Source organism: Erythrolamprus reginae, chromosome 1 (assembly GCF_031021105.1).
Source record: "Erythrolamprus reginae isolate rEryReg1 chromosome 1, rEryReg1.hap1, whole genome shotgun sequence".
Classification (NCBI taxonomy): domain Eukaryota; kingdom Metazoa; phylum Chordata; class Lepidosauria; order Squamata; family Dipsadidae; genus Erythrolamprus; species Erythrolamprus reginae.
This window is the reverse complement of record NC_091950.1, coordinates 333,425,536-333,446,682: the sequence shown is the minus strand read 5'-3', so window position 1 is coordinate 333,446,682 and position 21,147 is coordinate 333,425,536. Positions and strand designations below refer to the sequence as shown.

Here is a 21,147-nt window from a genome sequence, read left to right as displayed (position 1 = left end):
TGACAAGTCAGGGCGCTTTCGGGTGGTGCTATTAGCCGCGTCCGCTTCCGCTTCCGCCATCTTGCCGTGAGACAGCAAGCAAGCAAGCCGGGGGATTTGGAGCAATGATGCTGTCGGCCGCTGCCTACGCCGAATCTGTGTTCGGGTTGCCCAGAGAGGCTGAACAGAGCATTGCGGTGCAACGTCGCTTCTCTCCGTATACTTTCAATGGCGGGTAAGCACTTCGTTTGTTGCGCGCCGAGGCTTTTCTTTGGGTACTTCCTCTCCCTTTTAAGACCGATCCTGCCTCCCCACCCCCATCAATGGTTGTAGTTTCTATTTCTCCTCTCCCTGCGAAGTAGGAAAGCGACGGGAGCGTTGTCCTGTCCGCCCCCCCCCCCCCCCCAAGCTCGTGTCTCTTTCATAACTGAAAATATTTACTGACCCCTCACATCCTGGACACAAATTGTTTCAACTCCTACCCTCAGAGCACTGCACACCAAGACTACTAGACACAAGAACAGTTCTTTTCCAGAACGCCATCACTCTACTAAACAAATAATTCCCTCAACACTATCAAACTATTTATTAAGTCTGCACTTCTATTCCACTAGTTTTTTCATCATTCCTATCACCCATTTCCTTCCACTTATGACTGTATGACTGTAACTTGTTGCTTGTATCCTTAAGATTTTTATTAATATTAATTGTTTCCTCATTGCTTATTTGACCCCATGACAATCATTAAGTGTTGTACCTCATGATTCTTGATAAATGTATATTTTCTTTTATGTACACTGAGAGCATATGCACCAAAGACAAATTCCTTGTGAGTCCAATCACACTTGGCCAATAAAAAATTCTATTCTATTCTATTCTATTCTATAACTTAAAACCTCATCTATAAACCCCTTGAAAAGCCTCGACCTGGCTTCTAACTCAAGGATCCCCAAACCTGGCAACAACAAATCAATTTTACAGAAGATAAATATTAGAAAGACATTGTGCAACCTAAGACCATCTCTATCTATTGGACCTGATGGTACTTTATGCATACTTCTTTTAAAAGCTCTCCACAACCTTGGCTGAACCTCCTAAGCATAATTTTTTTTAAAAAAATCCTTCAGGACTTGCTTCTTACCCAACCTACGATCACTAGCTAGTCATCCCTATTTTTAAAAAAAGCTGGTCCAAAAGTTGGAAATTACAGGCCAATCCAGTATTGGGTTGCTAGCTGGTACGGGCCACTCTGCGTCGCTGGCGTGTACCCGTGTGCACCTCAGAGAGATTTTGCTTCTGCGCATGCACAGAATTTTTGCTTCTGCGCATGCACAGAATTTTTTGCTTCTGCACATGCACGGAAGGAAAAAAAATTCACCAAAATCTCATGCGCATCCTCTCGCAAGATTTTGCTTCCTGTGCATGTGCAGAAGCAAAAACTCGCTTTGCGTGTGTATGTCAGAGACACAGAGCTGCGCACACATCGTACAGGTAGTGGCGGTAAGTAGCAACCCCCGCCTAGACCAATCTAACAATAACAATAACAACAGAGTTGGAAGGGACCTTGGAGGTCTTCTAGTCCAACCTCCTGGTTAGGCAGGAAACCCTACACTACTTCAGACAAATGGTTATCCAACATCTTCTTAAAAACTTCCAGTGTTGGGGCATTGACAACTTATGGAGCAAGCTGTTCCACTGATGAATTATTCTAACTGTCAGGAAATTTCTCCTTAATTCTATGTTGCTTCTCTCCTTGTTCAGCTGCCACCCATAGCTTCTTGTTCTACCCTCAGGTGCTTTGGAGAATAGGTTGACTCCTTCTTTGTGGCAACCCCTGGCTTGACCCACTGAGCATAACCCTATCGTTTTTGGAAAAAAAAGTAAAAAATTCACAGCTAAAACTAAAATGCTCAAATTTCAAAATTTCAGAGTAAATTTAAATGAATGGAGGCTAAACAATTAAGAAAAAAATAATTATTATTTTCTTTTGCTTAGGACCATATTGGCAATTGCTGGTGAAGACTTCGTTGTTGTCGCCTCAGACACCCGACTGAGTGAAGACTATGCAATTCATAGTCGGGAGAGTCCTAAATGTTATAAACTGTAAGTTTAAAGTGAGTTTATTTTGATGAGTTTGATCCAGACTTAGTCATATCTGGAAGAAACCCACGAAAACATTTATTTCTAAGTCAAAGTACTAAAATGGTGTTAAAAAAACATGATGCTAATTTTATCTGTTTAATAGAATAATATTAGATAAAATAAGATGCTTTACTGAAAGCTTCTTTTAATATTTTTATTAGGATGATACATCAGAGGGTTTGAAACTAAAGATTTCAGAACCCCTGCACATCCAGCATTGCATATCAAGCATATTATGAAAAGTTCACAATGAATTTGTTAATTTTGGTCATCAACCAGAATCATTTTGATGACTTGAATGAATAAATGAATGATAATTGCTAGTGAACATATAATCAATAAAATTGGTCATATCATCCCTCCTAAGCCATCAAAAGTAAATAAATGCAATCACATTGTGTGTCAGGATAATCATATAATGGCATATTGTGAATGGCATATAAGCAAATGTGCACACTTTGTGGTTACCGTACATTAGTGAACACAGATCCAATATGTGTAGAATCATAGCATTTGAGTCCAAAGCCAACTTTTAGTTCTAAAATTTTAAGTAGCAAACTTTTAATTTCTCTAATGGTTTATGAAAATTTGAACAGGAGGAATTTAGAAATATTTTCTATATGTGACATACAGTAGTAGATTACTGCAGTATGGAAAGAAATATATAAATAAAATAACCTTAGGAAAGTATATTGTTGTAGTCTTCAAGATTATTTACAATCTTATCAATACTGTGTACAGGACAGATACAACAGTTATTGGCTGCAGTGGATTTCATGGAGATTGTCTTACCCTCACTAAAATAATTGAAGCAAGATTGAAGGTAGGTTATTGTATATGGCTTAGTGTTGGAAATTGTACTCATTTGTTACATTACAGTGATCCCCCGCTCGTTGCGAGGGTTCCGTTCCAGGACCCCCCGCAACGAGCGGGTTTTCGCGAAGTAGCGCTGCGGAAGTAAAAACACCATCTGCGCATGTGCAGATGGTGTTTTTAACTTCCGCAGCGCTAGCGAGGAGCCGAAGATTGGTGGCGGCGCGGCTGTTTTAAAACGTCGCCGCCGGCATGGGGGGCTTCCTAGCAGCCCCCCAAACACGGGTTGGGGGTCCAGGGGGTGCTGGCAAGCCCCCCATGCTGGCGGCGACGTTTTAAAACAGCCGCGCCGCCCCCAATCTTCGGCTCCTCGCTAGCGGGCTTTCGAGATGAGTCCTGAAGCGAATTCGCTTCAGGACTCAGCTCGAAAGCGGCGAGAGCTAGCGCCCAGCCCCGTGACATTCGTTTTCCTGCCGCCGGCAGCCGAGTGATCCTGGGCTCCTTCGCAACCTCGGAGAGCTTCCTGGGCATGAAAGCTCACGAAAACCAGGAAGCTCTCTGAGGTTGCGAAGGAGCCCACGATCACTCGGCTGCAAGCGGGAGGAAGGCGAATCCCACGGGGCTGGGCTCGGTTATCCCCTCGGCTCCCCTCCTACCAGCCCCGCCGCGGAAGGCTCCATTCTGTTCCCTGAATGGAGACCGCCGGCCGCTCAATCGGGCCGGCAGGGAACAGAATGGAGCGTTCCGTGGCGGGGCTGCTATGGGGGGGGAGACGAGCCCAGCCCCGTGACATTCGTTTTCCTGCCGCCGGCAGCCGAGTGATCCTGGGCTCCTTCGCAACCTCGGAGAGCTTCCTGGGCATGAAAGCTCACGAAAACCAGGAAGCTCTCTGAGGTTGCGAAGGAGCCCACGATCACTCGGCTGCAAGCGGGAGGAAGGCGAATCCCACGGGGCTGGGCTCGGTTATCCCCTCGGCTCCCCTCCTACCAGCCCCGCCGCGGAAGGCTCCATTCTGTTCCCTGAATGGAGACCGCCGGCCGCTCAATCGGGCCGGCAGGGAACAGAATGGAGCGTTCCGTGGCGGGGCTGCTATGGGGGGGGAGACGAGCCCAGCCCCGTGACATTCGTTTTCCTGCCGCCGGCAGCCGAGTGATCCTGGGCTCCTTCGCAACCTCGGAGAGCTTCCTGGGCATGAAAGCTCACGAAAACCAGGAAGCTCTCTGAGGTTGCGAAGGAGCCCACGATCACTCGGCTGCAGGCGGGAGGAAGGCGAATCCCACGGGGCTGGGCTCGGTTATCCCCTCGGCTCCCCTCCTACCAGCCCCGCCGCGGAAGGCTCCATTCTGTTCCCTGAATGGAGACCGCCGGCCGCTCAATCGGGCCGGCAGGGAACAGAATGGAGCGTTCCGCGGCGGGGCTGCTATGGGGTGGGAGACGAGCCCAGCCCCGTGACATTCGTTTTCCTGCCGCCGGCAGCCGAGTGATCCTGGGCTCCTTCGCAACCTCGGAGAGCTTCCTGGGCATGAAAGCTCACGAAAACCAGGAAGCTCTCTCAGGTTGCGAAGGAGCCCACGATCACTCGGCTGCAGGCGGGAGGAAGGCGAATCCCACGGGGCTGGGCTCGGTTATCCCCTCGGCTCCCCTCCTACCAGCCCCGCCGCGGAAGGCTCCATTCTGTTCCCTGAATCACTTTGAATCCAGCAGCTTCTGCTGGATACGGGCGGTGGGTGGGACGAGCGGTGAGGAAGCCAGGGGCTGTGGCAGCTCGCCCCCCCCATCGCCCGTATCCAACAGAAGCGGCGGGATTCAAAGTGCTGGGGTGGGGGGGGGTGTCCCGACAGCCCCCCACCCCAGCACTTTGAATCCAGCAGCTTCTGCTGGATACGGGCGGTGGGTGGGACGAGCGGTGCGGAAGCCAGGGGTGTGGCAGCTCGCCCCCCCATCGCCCGTATCCAGCAGAAGCGGCGGGATTCAAAGAGATTCAAGGCTAACTTCTGCGCTTGGCTTGAGGACTCAGCTAGGAAGCGGCACGGGTGTTTTAAAAGGTCTCCGCCGGCATGGGGGGCTTCCTACCCCCCCCGAACCCCCAACCCGGGTTTGGGGGGGTGCTAAGAAGCCCCCCATGCCGGCAGAGACCTTTTAAAACACCCGTGCCGCTTCCCAACTGAGTCCCGAAGCCAAACGAACCCGGGTGGCCGGGCGAGCAGCGAGCAAATGGCGGGTGGCCGGGCGAAGGGCGGGCGAACGGAGGGCGAGCGGGTGCTGGGGGGGCTTCTCGCCCTCCCGCCAGCAAGAGGGGAAAGACCCAGGGAAGCCGCCCAGCAGCTGATCTGCCCGGCGGGGAACACCATCTACGCATGTGTGGCCATAGGAAAAAAGGGCGCACATGCGCAGATGGTGTTTTTACTTCCGGGTTGAAAAATCACGATGTAGCCCATTCGCAATGGTCGGGGACGCAATAACCGGGGGATCACTGTAATTTGATACTTTAACACTTAAATCTCAGGTTCATCTTTGTACATATAATTAATTCTGTATTTCTATTTGCTCAGATGGTTAAATGTTTTTACAACTTCTTCTGCTAGTGTTAATTTACAAATAATTTGCATTACAGTAAACTCTTATAAAAACAGAAAATGTGACAAAGCAAATGTCTAAGGTTTCTTACTGTCTGAGGAGATTCTCAGACATCCAGGTCATAGTTGTCCCAAAGGTGCCTTTTCAAAAGACAAGTGGACTTTGTTTTTCATAAAAGAAAATTCATTTGCCTTTTGAAAAAGCATTTTTGGGGCAAAGTTAATTACTGTTCTTTTTTCCAAGTTTCATATTTCAGATTTTGTAAACTGACATGTTTATTATTCTCCAAATTGTTAGGAGATCCTTTCAAATTGACATGTAGCATTCAAATGAATGTTTCTTTAAGGAAGGTGCTAGAATATATTTCACTTGTATACTATTGTTAAGATAGTGCAAGTCACCAAATGAATTTGCTGCATTCTTTTTGTTAACCGTGTTTGAATAAATGAAATGTAGCAAACATGTAATAATGAGCGATCGTGGCTGCCTAAACAGCTTATTGCAAACTTGTATAGAAGATCTGAATTTGTAATCAAAATTAGAAATCCAGTTCTAGCTGTAGCAGAAGAAGGAAATTAATCTTCTGCCTTGGACAGTACAATATAATAAATAACCAGCCTTATTCGGTTTTTCATTAATGAACAATGTTTTTATTTTTCCTGGCTGCAACAAATGAGTGCTGTTTTTATTTTGTTATTTTTTTTCATTGGGTATCAACTTGTTGGTTAATTTGTGTTAGGGACAATTTCAGCAAGAACATTTGCTTACTTCTGCTGTAAATATATTCCAGATGTACAAGCATTCCAATAACAAGACCATGACTTCAGGCGCAATTGCAGCCATGCTTTCTACAATCCTTTACTCCCGACGCTTCTTCCCATATTATGTGTACAACATAATTGGTGGATTGGATGAGGAAGGTAAAGTTGTGTTTGGATTAGTGTAAAAGTGAAAGGAAATCACCTCCCTTGAGATATTGGATAATAGGATAAAAGCCTTAACTGGGAAAATAAAGCAATTCTTACAATATAATTCTAAAATTACTATTTCAATAGTAAAATCTTTACGATGTGGATTGTATTTTAATATGAATTATAGCAGTACAGTGGTACCTCTACTTAGGAACGCCTCTACTTATAATCTTTTCGAGATATGAACTGGGTGTTCAAGAATTTTTTGCCTCTTCTCATGAGCCATTTTCTACTTATGAACCCTCGCTTCTCTCTTGGCTGCTGCTGCTGTGAGCACTTGAGAGGGACAGCGAGAGGGGAAGCAGTGGCAAGCGAACGGAGTGGGGGGAGGGACAGCAAGAGGTGGCAGCTGGATGAAGGCGAAAAGAGTGGGAAGAGGGACAGTGAGTGGTGGACTCATAGAGCTCAAGAGAGGAGAAAGGTGTGGGGGAAATGATCAGAGTGGGGTGGGGAAGAACGGGAGGCAAGGACTCATGGAGCTCAAGAGAGGGTCTTTTCGCCTTGCTTCATTGGGACTTCCACCACTTCCCACCTCTCACTGTCCCTCCCCCCACTCCGTTCGCCTCAGCTTCGTCCGCCCGCAGCAGCTTTCTTTTTTTAAAGCCTTAAAGTTTTGGATTTTCCTAATGGTTTTGCACACATTATTTGCTTTTACATTGATTCCTATGGGAAAAATTGCTTCTACTTACGAATGTTTCTACTTAAGAACCTGGTCACGGAACAAATTAAGTTCGTAAGTAGAGGTACTACTGTATTTGGTTTAGCACATACAGTGCTTACAAAATATAATGCTGAATGAAAATGATTTTTAAAAAAACACAGCCTGGACTAAAAACAACCATGAAAATAAAGCATGACAACTCCCACCTCCCCAGACATGTAAATCTCAGGATAGCAATGGCATGTTTATAAATGTGTAAAACTTATGGTTTCACTGTAATACAGCGATGAAAAACCTTTTTTGGCTCAGGTGCCAAAAGGGTGGGCGTGCATGCCCATACCCATAATGCATTGCTCTCCCCCATGTATGCTCAAAATAACTACACTGCCCCCCCCCATGCATGCGCACAACCCCCCAGGTTCCCCCCCCCCCCATGCCTACATGCCTAACTGAAGCTTCCAGACTTCCGGTAGGCCCATTGGGCTGTTATTCGTTCTCACCAGGGTTCAGGAAAGCCTTCTAAAACCTAGGAGCCGTGAAAAATGGCCCAATGGGCCACCTGGAAGTTCAGAAATTAAACAGGTGGAGCTTCCCTACTATTTACCTTCAGATAATTGCAACTGGGCCTCGCATACCTCAGCCTGTTTGTTCTGCAGCCAGCAAGTCTTTCCTGAAGGTTTGTGCAGCCCATAGCAGAGCTCCGGATTGATCCTGAGCTCTTTGTCAGCTACCAAGGCCTTTCCTGAAGTCCTCTCTAGCCGATAACAGCTCCAGATCAATCTGGAGCTCTGTTTTTGGCTGCAGAGGCCTTCAGGAAAACCTTAGCGGCTGCAGCAGAAATGAACCGAGATGTGAGAGGCCTGGCTGCAATTGTCCAAAGCCGAAGAAGTTCCTGAAAATCTCTGACAGCAAAAAGGAGGCTGGGGGTGACATACCCAAGTGAACTTCTGGTTGGCCCGTTAGGCTGTTTTTCGCCATTTGCATGGTTCAGGAGGCTTTCAGCCAAAAAGAAGGCTGAAAATCAGGTGGCGCACATGAATACTGGTGCTGACCTTGGACAATGCCTCGTGTGCCCTCGTTTGGCACACGTGCCATAAGTTCGCTATCACTGCCATAATAGTTTTCTATTGTGCTATAAATCACAGTTGATGGTTAAAGAGCAGTCCTCTGATATTTAAACGGGTTCATTTGAACTTATTCTACAGTGGAGTATGTTTTAAATTTTTGGGAATTTAAAATGGAAAAAAACCAACCCTCTGGATGTTTATGTTCAATTTTTAAAAAAAGGATTTTTTTTTTCTTTAAGAGAGTTTCATCTTTCTAGACATACAGTTCCAACATATAAATATCAGGTTGGATCAAAAGACAAGCATTCAATAGACAAAGTGCCGCTGGCTTTTATCCTCAGTTTTTCTCCCCTGAGAAGCATCTTCCAAGTTTGAAGAACTCCATGGAGTGTTATGCCCTGCAATAGACACAAAAAAGAGCTCTAAACAAGGAACAAAGATTTTCATTTGAATTATTACATATTCACAAGGACAGGTTCAGAATTTTCTTTCTATCCATATGATGATTCCTCTTTAGAACCAATTATTTTTTATTTTGTAAACAACCAAGAAAATCTAAACTTTGCAAAAGATCTAAAAGAGTGGGTAGAACTACAGTATTTAATATTTATCATTGAATAGTAAGCATTTAGCTATTGCTTAGCTATTGCTACCAGTCTTTAATTTTTTTAAAAAATTGGGAAGATAAGTCATTGTGATTACTTATGTTAAGAAAAGAAAGATTATTATTGTTTCATTTTTATGTTTACAGTAAAAATTCTGTGACTTTAGGAAATGTGATACAGACTTTATATTTTTATATAGTGCAACATTTTTATTTAGTTCCTTATTTATATGCCTTTCTTGTTGCAGTCGGTTAGGGGGTTATACCTATTCAAGTATACTACATCTATTTAACAGATATATCTATTAAAAATGCAAGTTTAAACTAAAGTTCTGTCTAGGAAATACAAATCTTTCCGTTTGCATTAGATGGTTTAACCTGGTTCATTATTTTGTACTGTTTCCTCGCTTTATTAGTGGTTATTATTTTGAATCAGTTTTGTTACACTGTATTTAATGGTCAAGTTCACTTATTCCAGCAATTGACATTGTTATAAATGTATTTACTTTCGTAGGGAAAGGTGCAGTATACAGTTTTGATCCAGTAGGATCCTACCAGAGAGATAGTTTCAAAGCTGGTGGATCAGCTAGTGCCATGCTGCAACCTCTGCTGGACAATCAAGTAAGTATTCTTCCAATTGCACATTTATTGATATAGTGATGTCTGGGGCCTTAACTCTTTCTAAAACACTTGAAATTGTTTGGGAGCTATCAAAATAATTTTTCAGACAATGAAAGGATCCATCACTGTAAGCCATAATGTGATTTGTTCATTTTGAATTCTATCTTGGGAAAACAATGTAGGAATAAGAAAAGTAAATTCATAACCACTGACATTTTGTTGTCACTCTGCTTGTGGTGATTTAAAATGAGCCTTATAAAACCTCAATTGAAGAGTTTTGCACAACTTGGTTTTTCTCTCTTGCCTACTAGCTGTCATGATTATGAGTACTGTAATGAATTCTTGGAAGTCAGAACTCTGAAGTTTGGCTCAGGTTCAAGAATGTATTGACTACATTTAGAATAGAATAGAATAGAATTCTTTATTGGCCAAGTGTGATTGGACAGACAAGGAATTTGTCCTGGTGCATATTCTCTCAGTGTACATAAAAGAAAACATACATTTGTCAAGAATCATGTGGTACAACACTTAATGTTTGTCATAGGGCTCAAATAAGCAAATAAACATCAAATAAACATCTTAGGATACAAGCAACAAGTTACAGTCATACAGTTCTAAGTGGGAGGAAATGGGTGATAGGAATGATGAGAAAAAATTAGTAGAAATAGAAGTGCAGACTTAGTAAAAAGTTTGACAGTGTTGAGGGAATTATTTAGTAGAGTGATGGCGTTCGGGGAAAAGCTGTTCTTACATCTAGTTGTCTTGGTGTGCAGTGCTCTGTAGCGACGTTTTGAGGGTAGAAGTTGAAACAGTTTGTGTCCAGGATGTGAGGGTCAGTTAATATTTTTCAATGCTCCCTTTTTAACTAGTGCAGTATACAGGCCCTCAGAAGAAGGCAGATTGGCAGTAATTGTTTTTTCTGCAGTTCTTTTTCTTTCAGTGTCATTTTATCGACACTTTGAAAATTATTCTCTCACATAGGGATAGTTAAAAGAATAGGACCCCCTATTCTACCTTCCTAGGTCTCTCGCATGAGCCAATCAGTCCAGTCGTAGGTTCCTGCCTGGCTCCGATAACATGACCTTGCTTCTCATGCCAGCTGGTAGATGTTATGACTAGCAAGTTGAGGCACCACATTCCTAAGTTCTCCATCCACCCCCCCCCCAATAACAACCAAGAAAGGAAGCAGAAGGAAGCATTCAAGTACTTTCAGTTGAAGTAGTTTGGCAGGTTGACACTAGCTTTAGGTTCTATTTAAGTTATTTAAAATGTAATAGCTGGAGCAGTGAAGGATTGGACAATGAGTAAGAACACACAGTTATAGTTATTGGTTGAAGGGAGCTGGCCACTGCCGGAGGGAATCTGAGCTGTGAGTGAAAAGAGGGAATTTCCTTGTGTCCTGCCTTTTTTCCTCTGTGCGCCTTACGTGCTCTCTGCGATTTACCTCCTGATGTTCCTTCTGTGTTGATTTACCTAACAATGCTCCCGTTTGCATACCTTATTTACTCAACACATATTTCTTTTATATAATACTGATTGGTATCAGCATCTCTGACTCCGGCTGTACAATTCCCTGACAGGTTGTCTGTGAATGAGTGAGAGGCCGGTCATTTCTGCAGAGTCATTTTGGCAGAATGTGTGTGCGTGTTCCTACAAAACTCTGTTGCAATCTAATGAGCTGTGTTCAGCCATGGCGCATTGGAAGTCTGCTCATCTACAAGCGAAGAACAGCAGCTTCATCCCTCTTGAGACTCCTCACTGATCTGAATGCTACTTTCATTTAAATGATAGGAACACCAGTATTGGGTTCCTACTGGCTTGGGCCACACTGTAGCTCTGCATCCCCACTGCTCAATTGTGCGCACCCAAACAAGATTTTGCTTTTGCGCATTCGCAAGAAGCAAATTCTTGTGAGGAAACGTGCGTGAGATTTTGGCAATTTTTTGCTTCTGCACATGTGCGGAAGCAAACCCCCCCCCATCAAAATCTCACTTGCACGCGTGTCTTGCTCAGGCGCCTGCAAGTGCATGCCGAGGTCACAGTTCCTTGGGAAGTGCACCAGTAGCAGCGATAAGTGGAATCCGCCCATTTGCTTTTGTAGTACGTAGGATGATTTGCTGCATTCAGATAACAGTTGTATTAATGCATCTGAAAAGGTGAAATTGTTATAATGTAATGCTGAATCATTACTGTTGTAATCAACACAGTAGACTTGTTCTACCAAGCTATTGTTTGGGGCAATATGCTGACTAAACCCCTTAGAAGGGCTGCAAAGCACCAGAAGTAGTATATAAATTGTTAAGATATTCCTGAACTGGGACAGCCAGTGGTCACAAGGTTAACCAATGTATAGGCATAGCAACTAAGTCAGCCAATAGGAGCTTGAACACTTCTGAGTTCCGTGCAAAGAATCAAAATTTAAACTTAAGCTTAAGGCTGGGTGTGGCTCCTGTCCTCTCTGTACGGCTCTGCTGAGATGAAACTAACTCTCCTGCTTGTGTTTAATTGAAGGAATAATCTGCTAATGGTATTGTAAATTTATCTGTTATTATGTCAAGTTATTGAATCCAGCTGAATCAGTCATCTGTATGTGCTTCTGGTTTTGATTTTGCAACAAATTCTAATATATGTCTAAGTGCTATTGCTATTAACCACCAGGGTTGCCCACATTTTTTTCCCAACAATTAGAAACATAGAAATTATTTATTGAACACAATGAAACTTACATACACGAAAGATTGATATTTCTTCTACACTCCCTATTTTTCCACATAATCTCCATCCCGTTCTATGACCTTCCTCCAGCAAGACACAAGGGCGTGTATGCCCCGTCAGTACCACTCCTTGATCTGGTCACGAAGCCATTTCTGCACTGTGCAAATCACCTCTTCGTCATCCTCAAAATGTCTTCCACAAATTGCATCCTTTAATGGCCCAAACAAATGAAAATCTGAGCTTGTAAACTGTACACAAACATTTGTGAATGTTCCCAACAGTTTCTTTCTCGGCAGTGAGAAATTCAATGACGACATGCTGCTTGTAATGTACATCACTTACAGATACCATTTCAAAACACTGCTGCAGCTACACTATATGTCTGAAGAAATGCAAAATTTACACACGCACTCCTGACAATTCAAATAATGTATATCTAAGGTTTCGCATTCATACCGTTACTGTAGGCTAACGGAAAAAATGTAGTGTATTACTTTCTGGGCAACCCTCATATTTAAAATGTGAGTTCTTTGGTGTTCTCTGAGCTTACTTGTTTTCTTGAAGACGTTTCATTACCCTAACTAGGTTCCTCATCAGTATTTGAAATGTTTTTTTCTCTTTAAAAGGTTGGCCTCAAGAACATGCAGGGCGTGAATCAATTGCCTTTGTCCTTGGAAAAGGCTTTGCAGCTGGTAAAGGATGTCTTCATTTCTGCCGCGGAAAGAGATGTTTATACAGGGGATGCCCTGAAGATATGCATTATCACAAAAGATGGAATTCAAGAAGAAAGCTTCCCATTGAGGAGAGACTAACCACTGCACCATCCAAGTTTAAAATGCTTGGTCTCTTAACAGTCATTTTTATGTAGATTGTTTACAGGTAGCATGTTAACATTTGATAAAGTAAAATAAGGAATAAAAAAAACTTTCATTGTTTCATTGTTAATGTTTCATGGCATATTCTATAAATATGTTATGTGACCTTAGGTTACTGAGAGAATGTATTCTTTGTACAATGATCTAATTTTTTTATTTGATGCGGGATACAAGGAATTTCTTAAAGGCCGACGGATTCATTTGTTGTGCATTTTTATAGGCAAACTGGCTGGGAATTCTTGAAATTTCAAAATTTCTAGAGGACATCTTGCTTAAAAGTAGCTATGCGGATGAAGACTCTATATGCATATCTATATATAATGTGCATTTAAAAAAACAGCAGTTGAAGAACTGCCATTTCTTGGTACCAATTTATTAAAAAGAAAAGGGATGATGTCTAGTTTCCCTGCCAGCATTACACAGCAGAAGTAATTTTCCCTCCTAGGTTTTGTTTTTAAACTTCCCTGCCTTGACTAAACCCTGGTCGTCCCTTCTGAGCTGCTATTTAAGTACTAATTAGGCCTGACCTTACTTAGTTTCTAAGCGTAGATTCCAACCGTATGATGCCGCTTCCTGAAACTATTGATAATTCCTCCCAGGTACTGATGATCTAAGCTCCGTTTTCACTGGCAGAGGGCTAGCAAACTCAAAAGAAAAGGAGAAATGTTTCCCCTTTTGCATTTGATATGGGAAGAAGGGACAGGAAAAGAGAAAGGGAAAGAGGAAAGAAAAAAAAGATGGGGAGAGAGCAAGGAAGGAAAAGTAAGGAAAGGAGAAGGAAGAAAGAATGAAGAGGGAAGGGAAAAAAAGGAAGGAAAGAGATTATGATGAGAGAGAAGGAGCATCTGAGGGAAATCCTGCCTTAGCACTTGGCTACCACAGGTGACACCCCCCCCCCCCCAAACATGAGTGACGTTGAGCTGCCCACACAATGGGCAGCTCAACCTCAAAGAAATCGAGTTTGATACCACTGATGAAGGTGGGGCTTGCCGCTACTGGTGTGCTGCGCACACATTTTTAGGTCTCTGGCATGTGTGAACGTCCCAGTGAGATTTTGCTTCTGTGCAGGAAGCAAAATCTTACTCAGGGACGCACACATGTGTGATATTTTGGCAATTTTGCTTATGTGCACAAGCAAAACAATCATCAAAATCTCACACATGAGATTTTGCTTCCTGTACAAAATTTTGCTAGGACATGCACGCACCAGAGACCCTTAGCTGTGCATGCAGCTCCAGTTTTACTACTGGTGTGGCGTCCTCATTCGTACCGGTAGGAACCTACTACTGCCCTGCCTTACACTCTTGAAAGCAATGTGATGAAGCAAGTACAGAAGGAGTAGACTGCATTGTGATACTGCATTGTGTGTTTCTTCATTTGCTTTTTCTTTCTCCGCTCCTCAAGATTTCCATGTATAGTATAATGTATCTTACTCAGTCTCTGGCTTGGAAATGGCTCCAAAATATTTTTACAAGTTATCAACAAACTTCTGATTGTCAGATTAAGCTGCCTGTCGCCTTCAGTAATCTATTAAGGAATATGGATATAAGCAATCTGTTAGTTGGTTAATTGCTAATTGTAGCTAAACGGTGCATAGAAGTGGCTGCAACCTGGCAATAAACGTCACGTTATGTGGGCAGAAGAACTCCAAATTAAGTCTGCAGCATCTCTAGAACAAAAGTGGGGAAATGGCCTGAATGCCATCATTCATCAGTGTTGATAATATCGGGCTAAATTAGGATGGCAACTCTGCCAACATTGTGACCTGTGGACTTTTAACTCCCAGAATTCCTGAGCCAGCATGCGTATAAGGTTACCATAGTTGGTCACCGCTGGGCTAGATGGTTCTTTAATTAAGAGAGTTCTTTATCTTGTGTATTTCTGCTTTTGTAAGTAAAATATGAATGGATTTCATGTTCTCTTTTGCGTGTAGGTTGAATGTAATTCCAACTTACATTCTCCTATGATACTGTACATGAAAGAAGAGAGTAAGATCTGTGCCTCTCTAAAGGTGATTCATTAAAATTTGAAACCAAACATTCCGGTCCAAAAATGGTTCATCTGAAGTTAGATAATCTGATTTAAAATGTAAATGTTACTTACCGGTATTTTATTCACGTTGCATGGCAATTTCACTTTTTCCCCTGGAATGGTGCAAGTTCAATCATTTTTGTGTACCAAAATCAGTAAAAGGTAGTCTATGAGCAGTTTTTATACACTGGTATATGTGTAAAAAAGAAAGAAAAACCTGGATTTCCCCTTCTTGGGTTATAAGTGATGGAAGAGAAAAATGCTAGATTCTCCATATACTACTTTGACTTAAGGACGGTGTTCTACCAAAAGGTTTGGCAAAGCTCTTGTATTAGTGGCCATTAGGTGGCAGCATTGCTATTTTAAAGTGAACAGATCCTATAATTAAGAAGCATAGAAAACCTTTCTGAATGGTAATTATCTAAACAGATTATGACAATTTAACATATTATGATCCTTTATCAATGTTAATATCTTCCTAGGCAGATATTTTCATAATATGAGAATATTTGTCTTAGCATAATATGATAATTTTTGTCTTACATTAAAGTCATTGGGAGAATAAATAGCTTTATTTTTCATAGAATTTAGGATGAGGTTGATAAAAATACAACCCTAACCCTTGAATTGCCTACTGGTCAGTTTTATCTGGTGATGGAAGTCCAAATCTCTCCCTAATTAGTATGTCTTTTGGCATATATTCTCATTATGTCTAAATACCAAAACATTACAAATTTGCCAACTTTCCTTGTATAGTATAATCATGTAAACATGGACAACTTCCTAGATGTTATCCTTTTATACCAGGGGTCCCCAAACATGGCAACTTTATGACTTGTGGACTTCAACTCCCAGAACCCAGCATAGCTGGCTGGAGAATTCTGGGAGTTGAAGCCCACAAGTTTTACACGTTACCAAATCTGAAGGCCTCTGTATACACAGTATCTTGTTCTTTTCTGTACTTGATATCTTTTGGTGATCTGGAGAAAGCCAGACCTGAGCACACCACTTCAAATATGATTTTTATATTGGGTTTTTCTTCCCCAGCCTCTTTTTCACTTGACTAGTTCAAGTGCTTCCTATGCGTTGTAAAAATAAAATAAAAATAAATTCAAGGTGCTAGGAGGAAAAACTGATGTGAAGAGTTTTTCCAAATGATATAGAAAATTCCAATGGACCTAATCTAATATGGCTGGAGGTTTTTTTAAAAAAATTGGCTCACGTTCACCAGAATAGCAACAGGGTTTCTGCTAAGCGTCTATCATGTTTGAGATTAATCAGTTTCAGCTCTGGCACATTTCCTCTGCATACTAAATCCTGCTGTTAGGATCACAGCAGATGTGTCTTCTTTTATGCAACATTCAGGAGCTACATCTCCAGTACCTTCACATAGCTAGTCTCCATTTCCAACATCGCTTTCTATTCCTGCTGGTTAAATTTGCTGTAGGTTATAATTCTGAATTACAGGCAGAGCGATCACTGATGAAGGATGCAATTACTCTTAACAATCGTGTCTTTTTATTTATTTATTTTGCCTAAATAAAACAAAAATAAGTGATGTTCACAGTGAGCCATGCCATAGAAACCTAGGCTCTAATATAAATTAGAGGGAGCAGTCCTTCCAAGGTATTATACCTCCTCCCAGTCCTAGCCAAACAGTCATGGATAGGGTCTCCTGATAAGTTTAAATCTTCATTTTTAACACTACTGAATAGCTGGATGCTATGCGAAAGGTGAAAATGCCAAATGCATACCATTTGTACATGGGGCTACCTTTGAAAAGTGTTTGGAAACTTCAGATCGTGCAGAATGCAGACGCGAGAGCCGTCGTAGGGCTTCCAAGATTCGCCCACATTTCTTCAATACTTCGTGGCTTGCACTGGCTGCTGATCAGTTTCCGGTCACAATTCAAAGTGTTGATCATGACCTTTAAAGCCCTACATGGCATGGGACCAGATTACCTCCGGAACCGCCTGCTACCGCACAAATCCCAGCGACAGATAAGGTCCCACAGAGTTGGCCTCCTCCGGGTCCCGTCGACTAAACAATGTCGCTGGGTGGGCCCCAGGGGAAGAGCCCTCTCTGTGGCGGCCCCGGCCCTCTGGAACCAACTCCCCCCGGAGATTAGAACTGCCCCCACCCTCCCTGTCTTTCGTAAACTACTCAAGACTCATTTATGCCGCCAGGCATGGGGGAATTAAGATATTCCTTCCCCCTAGGCCATTACAAGTTATGCATGGTATGTTTGTGTGTATGTTTGGTTTTATTATAAGGGTTTTTAGTAGTTTTATTAATTGGATTTCTACATGCTGTTTTTATCATTGTTAGCCGCCCCGAGTCTGCGGAGAGGGGCGGCATACAAATCCAATAATAATAATAATAATAATAATAATAATAATAATAATAATAATAATAATAATTTCCTAACCTAATTCCTTCTAATTCTCATTGGATAGGAATTCCAGCAATTGCAGGCCTAACACAGTGCGAAGAGGAAGGTGGAACTAAACTATTGATTAGAATAAGAAGCACAGGTGATCTTTATTTAATGATCACTCATTCAGTGATCTATGATGAGGCTGACTGAGTAGTATACGCAATGGATCCTCAAAGATGTGACCATCTCAGCATCTTTGTAGTGATGTGATTGTGTTTTGGATGTTCCACAACCAGACTGCAATTCCGTCCGTCGTAGTTTCCTGCAGTCATCTGATTGCAATTTTATGATCTTTCCTGCTGGCTTCCCTCAAGCAAAGTCAATGGGGAAGCTAGCAGGAAGTTGCAAGTTACATGAGAGTCATGGTGGTGTAATGGGTAAAATGCAGTATTTATTTATTTGTCTGTCTGTCTGTCTGTTTGATTTCTATGCCGCCCTTCTCCTTAGACTCAGGGCAGCTCACAACAAAGGTTAATACAAAAACATGTAAGAAATCTAAATTAAAACACTCTCAAACCTCTCAATATTAACATTAATCAATCAATCACATTAATCCCATCATGCACCATCCATTTAATCATTGGCCAGGGCTAGCTGTTAAAACTCAGTGGTCCCAAGCCTGTCGGCAGAGGTGAGTTTTTAAAACTTTGCGGAAGGCTGGGGGCAGAGTGGGGGCAGTATTGCAGGCTAACTCTTCCAACTGCCAGCAGTTCAATCCTGACAGGCTCAAGGTTGACAGCCTTCCATCCTTCGGTAAATAAGGTGGGTAAAATGAAGCCCCTGATAGTTGGGGAAAATATGCTGACTCTAAACTGCTTAGAAAGGCCTGTAAAGGGCGGCCGGGAAGACCCAGGTTGGGGGTTCGGGGGGGTGCTGGGAAGCCCCCCAGGCCGGCTGCGACCTTTTAAAACAGCCGCGCCGCTTCCCAGCTGAGTCCCGAAGCCAAACGCGGAAGTGGGGTTTTTTTTAATTAATTTTTTTAAAAAATCGCAATATAGCGTTTCGCGAAGATTGAGATCGCGAAACTCGAGGGATCACTGTATTTCATTCATTCAGATCTAGGAGGTGTTCTTTGAGTGTTCCCTTTTTTGAGCAGTGTATATAAGTTTCAAGTGCTGTTGCTATTGCTATTTAACAACAGCAACCAGGACTACATGAACTATGTATATCAACCTTATACAATAGTATAAGGGCAGACTAGATGGACCATGAGGTCTTTTTCTGCCGTCAGACTTCTATGTTTCTATGTTTCTAACCTTTGCCAACCTGTTGCCACAAGGTTTTTCCACTTATGATTGTGTTAATAATCATCATATAATGATGGAGATTTCATCATATGACAATTAGTGTTGCTAAATCAGGACTACTTGTACAGCCATCAAAACAAACCTTAAACTGAGAGAGAATGACAGGCCCATGGTTATTCAGCTGCCCTTGTGCCTTTGGTGGAATTAGAACTCACAGTTTCCAGGTTTCCAGCCTGATGCCTTAACTATTATATCAAACTGGCTTACTGAATATTGCTTACCTAATTTAATTATAGTTGGTCCTTTGTAAATGCAAATCTATGAAGCTTTCAGTTCACAAAGTGACAACAAATTGAGAAAGGATGGTGTGCGTATTTCAGGGACATCCCCTTTTTGCAATTCATACTGTCATCTTGTTGCCTGGTTTTGTTTTATTGTGGTAAAGGTCTATTTATCACATACTATTTAGTTAGAAGATTGGAAGTCAACATTTGCTGCTGTCCTAAAGCCTTAAGCATAACAAGCTCCAGCACCTAGTAATGTCCCTCCTTAAACAAGCTCAGCCATTATAACCAAACAAAGCTAACAGCCCCTGAATGACTGAAAGTTCAGCAGTCCATCTATTCTATGTAAATACCAAGGCAATGCCATATTCTGGACCAGAGGATTCAGAAATCCCCCATTTTAATTGGATAATGGGTTTATTTTTTGTTCATGGATCATCTTCCTAAGTAGGCCATCTGGTATAGCAATCATACAATGCTCTTTTACGTTTGGGTAATGTCAACCCATAGAGATATCCAATTTTAATCCTAAGTACTTTTCATTCAAGCACATGACTGTTCAATTATCAGTGCATAATTTAGAATCTCAAAAAGGGTTTACAATTATCTTTGGCCATGTTCTCATTGTCAGTTGTGAATTGGATGTTCTCAGAGAGCTACTGAAATAGATTTGCTTTTACTGCATAACATCCTTCGTCCTAAGTATAACTGTGTGATTTTCAAGCATTATTCTGAGGAGGTAAGTTATGTACAGGATTAAACATGGTTCTTATATTTTGTATAATGTTAATGAAAGTCCTACAATATACATGTTTTATGATGCCCAGAAGTCTAATTAGGGCTTCAGTATAGTACCAGCTAAGAATTTAATCAGTAGCCTATCGTCTCTTTTCCACATAGGTTAACGTTTATTTCTAGATATAAATGAGCAGAACGGAACATGAATATGTAACCTTTGAAAGACATAGTCACCACAAATGGGAAAGCAATTGTAACTTTAAATTTAATCTGAAAACAATCCAGAGCAGTGAATGGGTTCATTTGTACTCTTCATTGTTCAACACCACCGATAACACAGCTACTCTCCAGAATGACCTTGACTTTGTATCCGAATGGTCAAACATCTGGCAAACCCAAATCTCAACCAAAAAATGCTCTGTCCTACACATTGGCAAGAAGAATCAGAACACCAAATACAAGCTGAATAAACAAGACCTTACAGACAACCCTCACTCTGTAAAAGACCTGGGAATGCTCATATCAAATGACCCACAAGCCAAAGCCCACTGCAACAACATCGCCCAAAAGGCTTCAAGAGTTGTTAACTTAATTCTACGTAGCTTCTGCTCCGGTAAACTCACACTACTAACCAGAGCATACAAAACTTTTGCCAGACCAATCCTTGAATACAGCTCATCTGTCTGGAACCCACACCGCATTTTGGACATAAACAGTCTAGAAAACGTTGTGGTTAGCTCTGGCCCAGCTCCTGCCCCAAGGACTGTGGATGTGGGGGAGACATCCACATGCCGCAGGCCTATTTTGCTCCCGGTGGAATCTGCTGATGAAGGCTCCTCAGATAAAGAAGACATGAGAGACAGGGAGGAGGAGGGTGTGGCAGACAGCTCAGAAGGAGATCAATTATCTAGCTCCTCCTTGGATTCAGAACAAGAGTTAATGATACAGCCACGCATGCGGAGAGCGATGCATAGGCAGCAACAACTGAGAGATTATTATCAAAGAAAATGAGGCCACCTGTGGTTGGGTGGGGCTGTGGTAATTAGTGAGGCTGCTATAAATAGCAGCCTGTGGGTTTGGCCATTGTGGAGGATTAGCTGATCGTTGTGTTTTGTGCCTGCCTTGCTGACTTCGACCTTTGTGTGCTGATTTTCCCCCGCTTTGAAACTAAACCAGAGCAAAGTGTGTTTCACTTTGTGAAAGAAGAAAGACTGTGAATTGCCTCACAGCTGCAAGATAAGTATCACAGAACTGATAAGGGACTTGTACAAATTACCAGTTTGTTTGGAGACGAGTGCTCTTTGCTATACAAAAAGAGTGCTTAATTTATTTGAATTTTCGGTATAAAGAACATTGTTTTGAATTTTCAAACGTGTGTGTGTCTG

General features: G+C 42.3%; 1 protein-coding gene across 1 annotated transcript; it reads left to right on the top strand.

The window, feature by feature from the left end:
• The first annotated feature begins 15 nt into the window (after positions 1-15).
• Positions 16-13,090, top strand: PSMB1 (proteasome 20S subunit beta 1). The gene is made up of 6 exons (XM_070733918.1): positions 16-214; positions 1,975-2,082; positions 2,863-2,944; positions 6,302-6,431; positions 9,329-9,435; positions 12,777-13,090. Exons 1-6 carry the CDS (start codon positions 105-107, stop codon positions 12,960-12,962), a joined length of 723 nt encoding a protein of 240 aa, XP_070590019.1. The 5' UTR covers positions 16-104; the 3' UTR covers positions 12,963-13,090.
• Positions 13,091-21,147: the final 8,057 nt, after the last annotated feature.

What these genes read in the sequence shown, in the direction of transcription:
- PSMB1 (XM_070733918.1), top strand. Translation starts at nt 105, where the DNA reads ATGATGCTGTCGGCCGCTGCCTACGCCGAATCTGTGTTCGGGTTGCCC. An exon ending in CCGTATACTTTCAATGGCGG is followed by an intron (nt 215 to 1,974) that starts GTAAGCACTTCG and finishes TCTTTTGCTTAG; the next exon opens with GACCATATTGGCAATTGCTG. An exon ending in AGTCCTAAATGTTATAAACT is followed by an intron (nt 2,083 to 2,862) that starts GTAAGTTTAAAG and finishes TACTGTGTACAG; the next exon opens with GACAGATACAACAGTTATTG.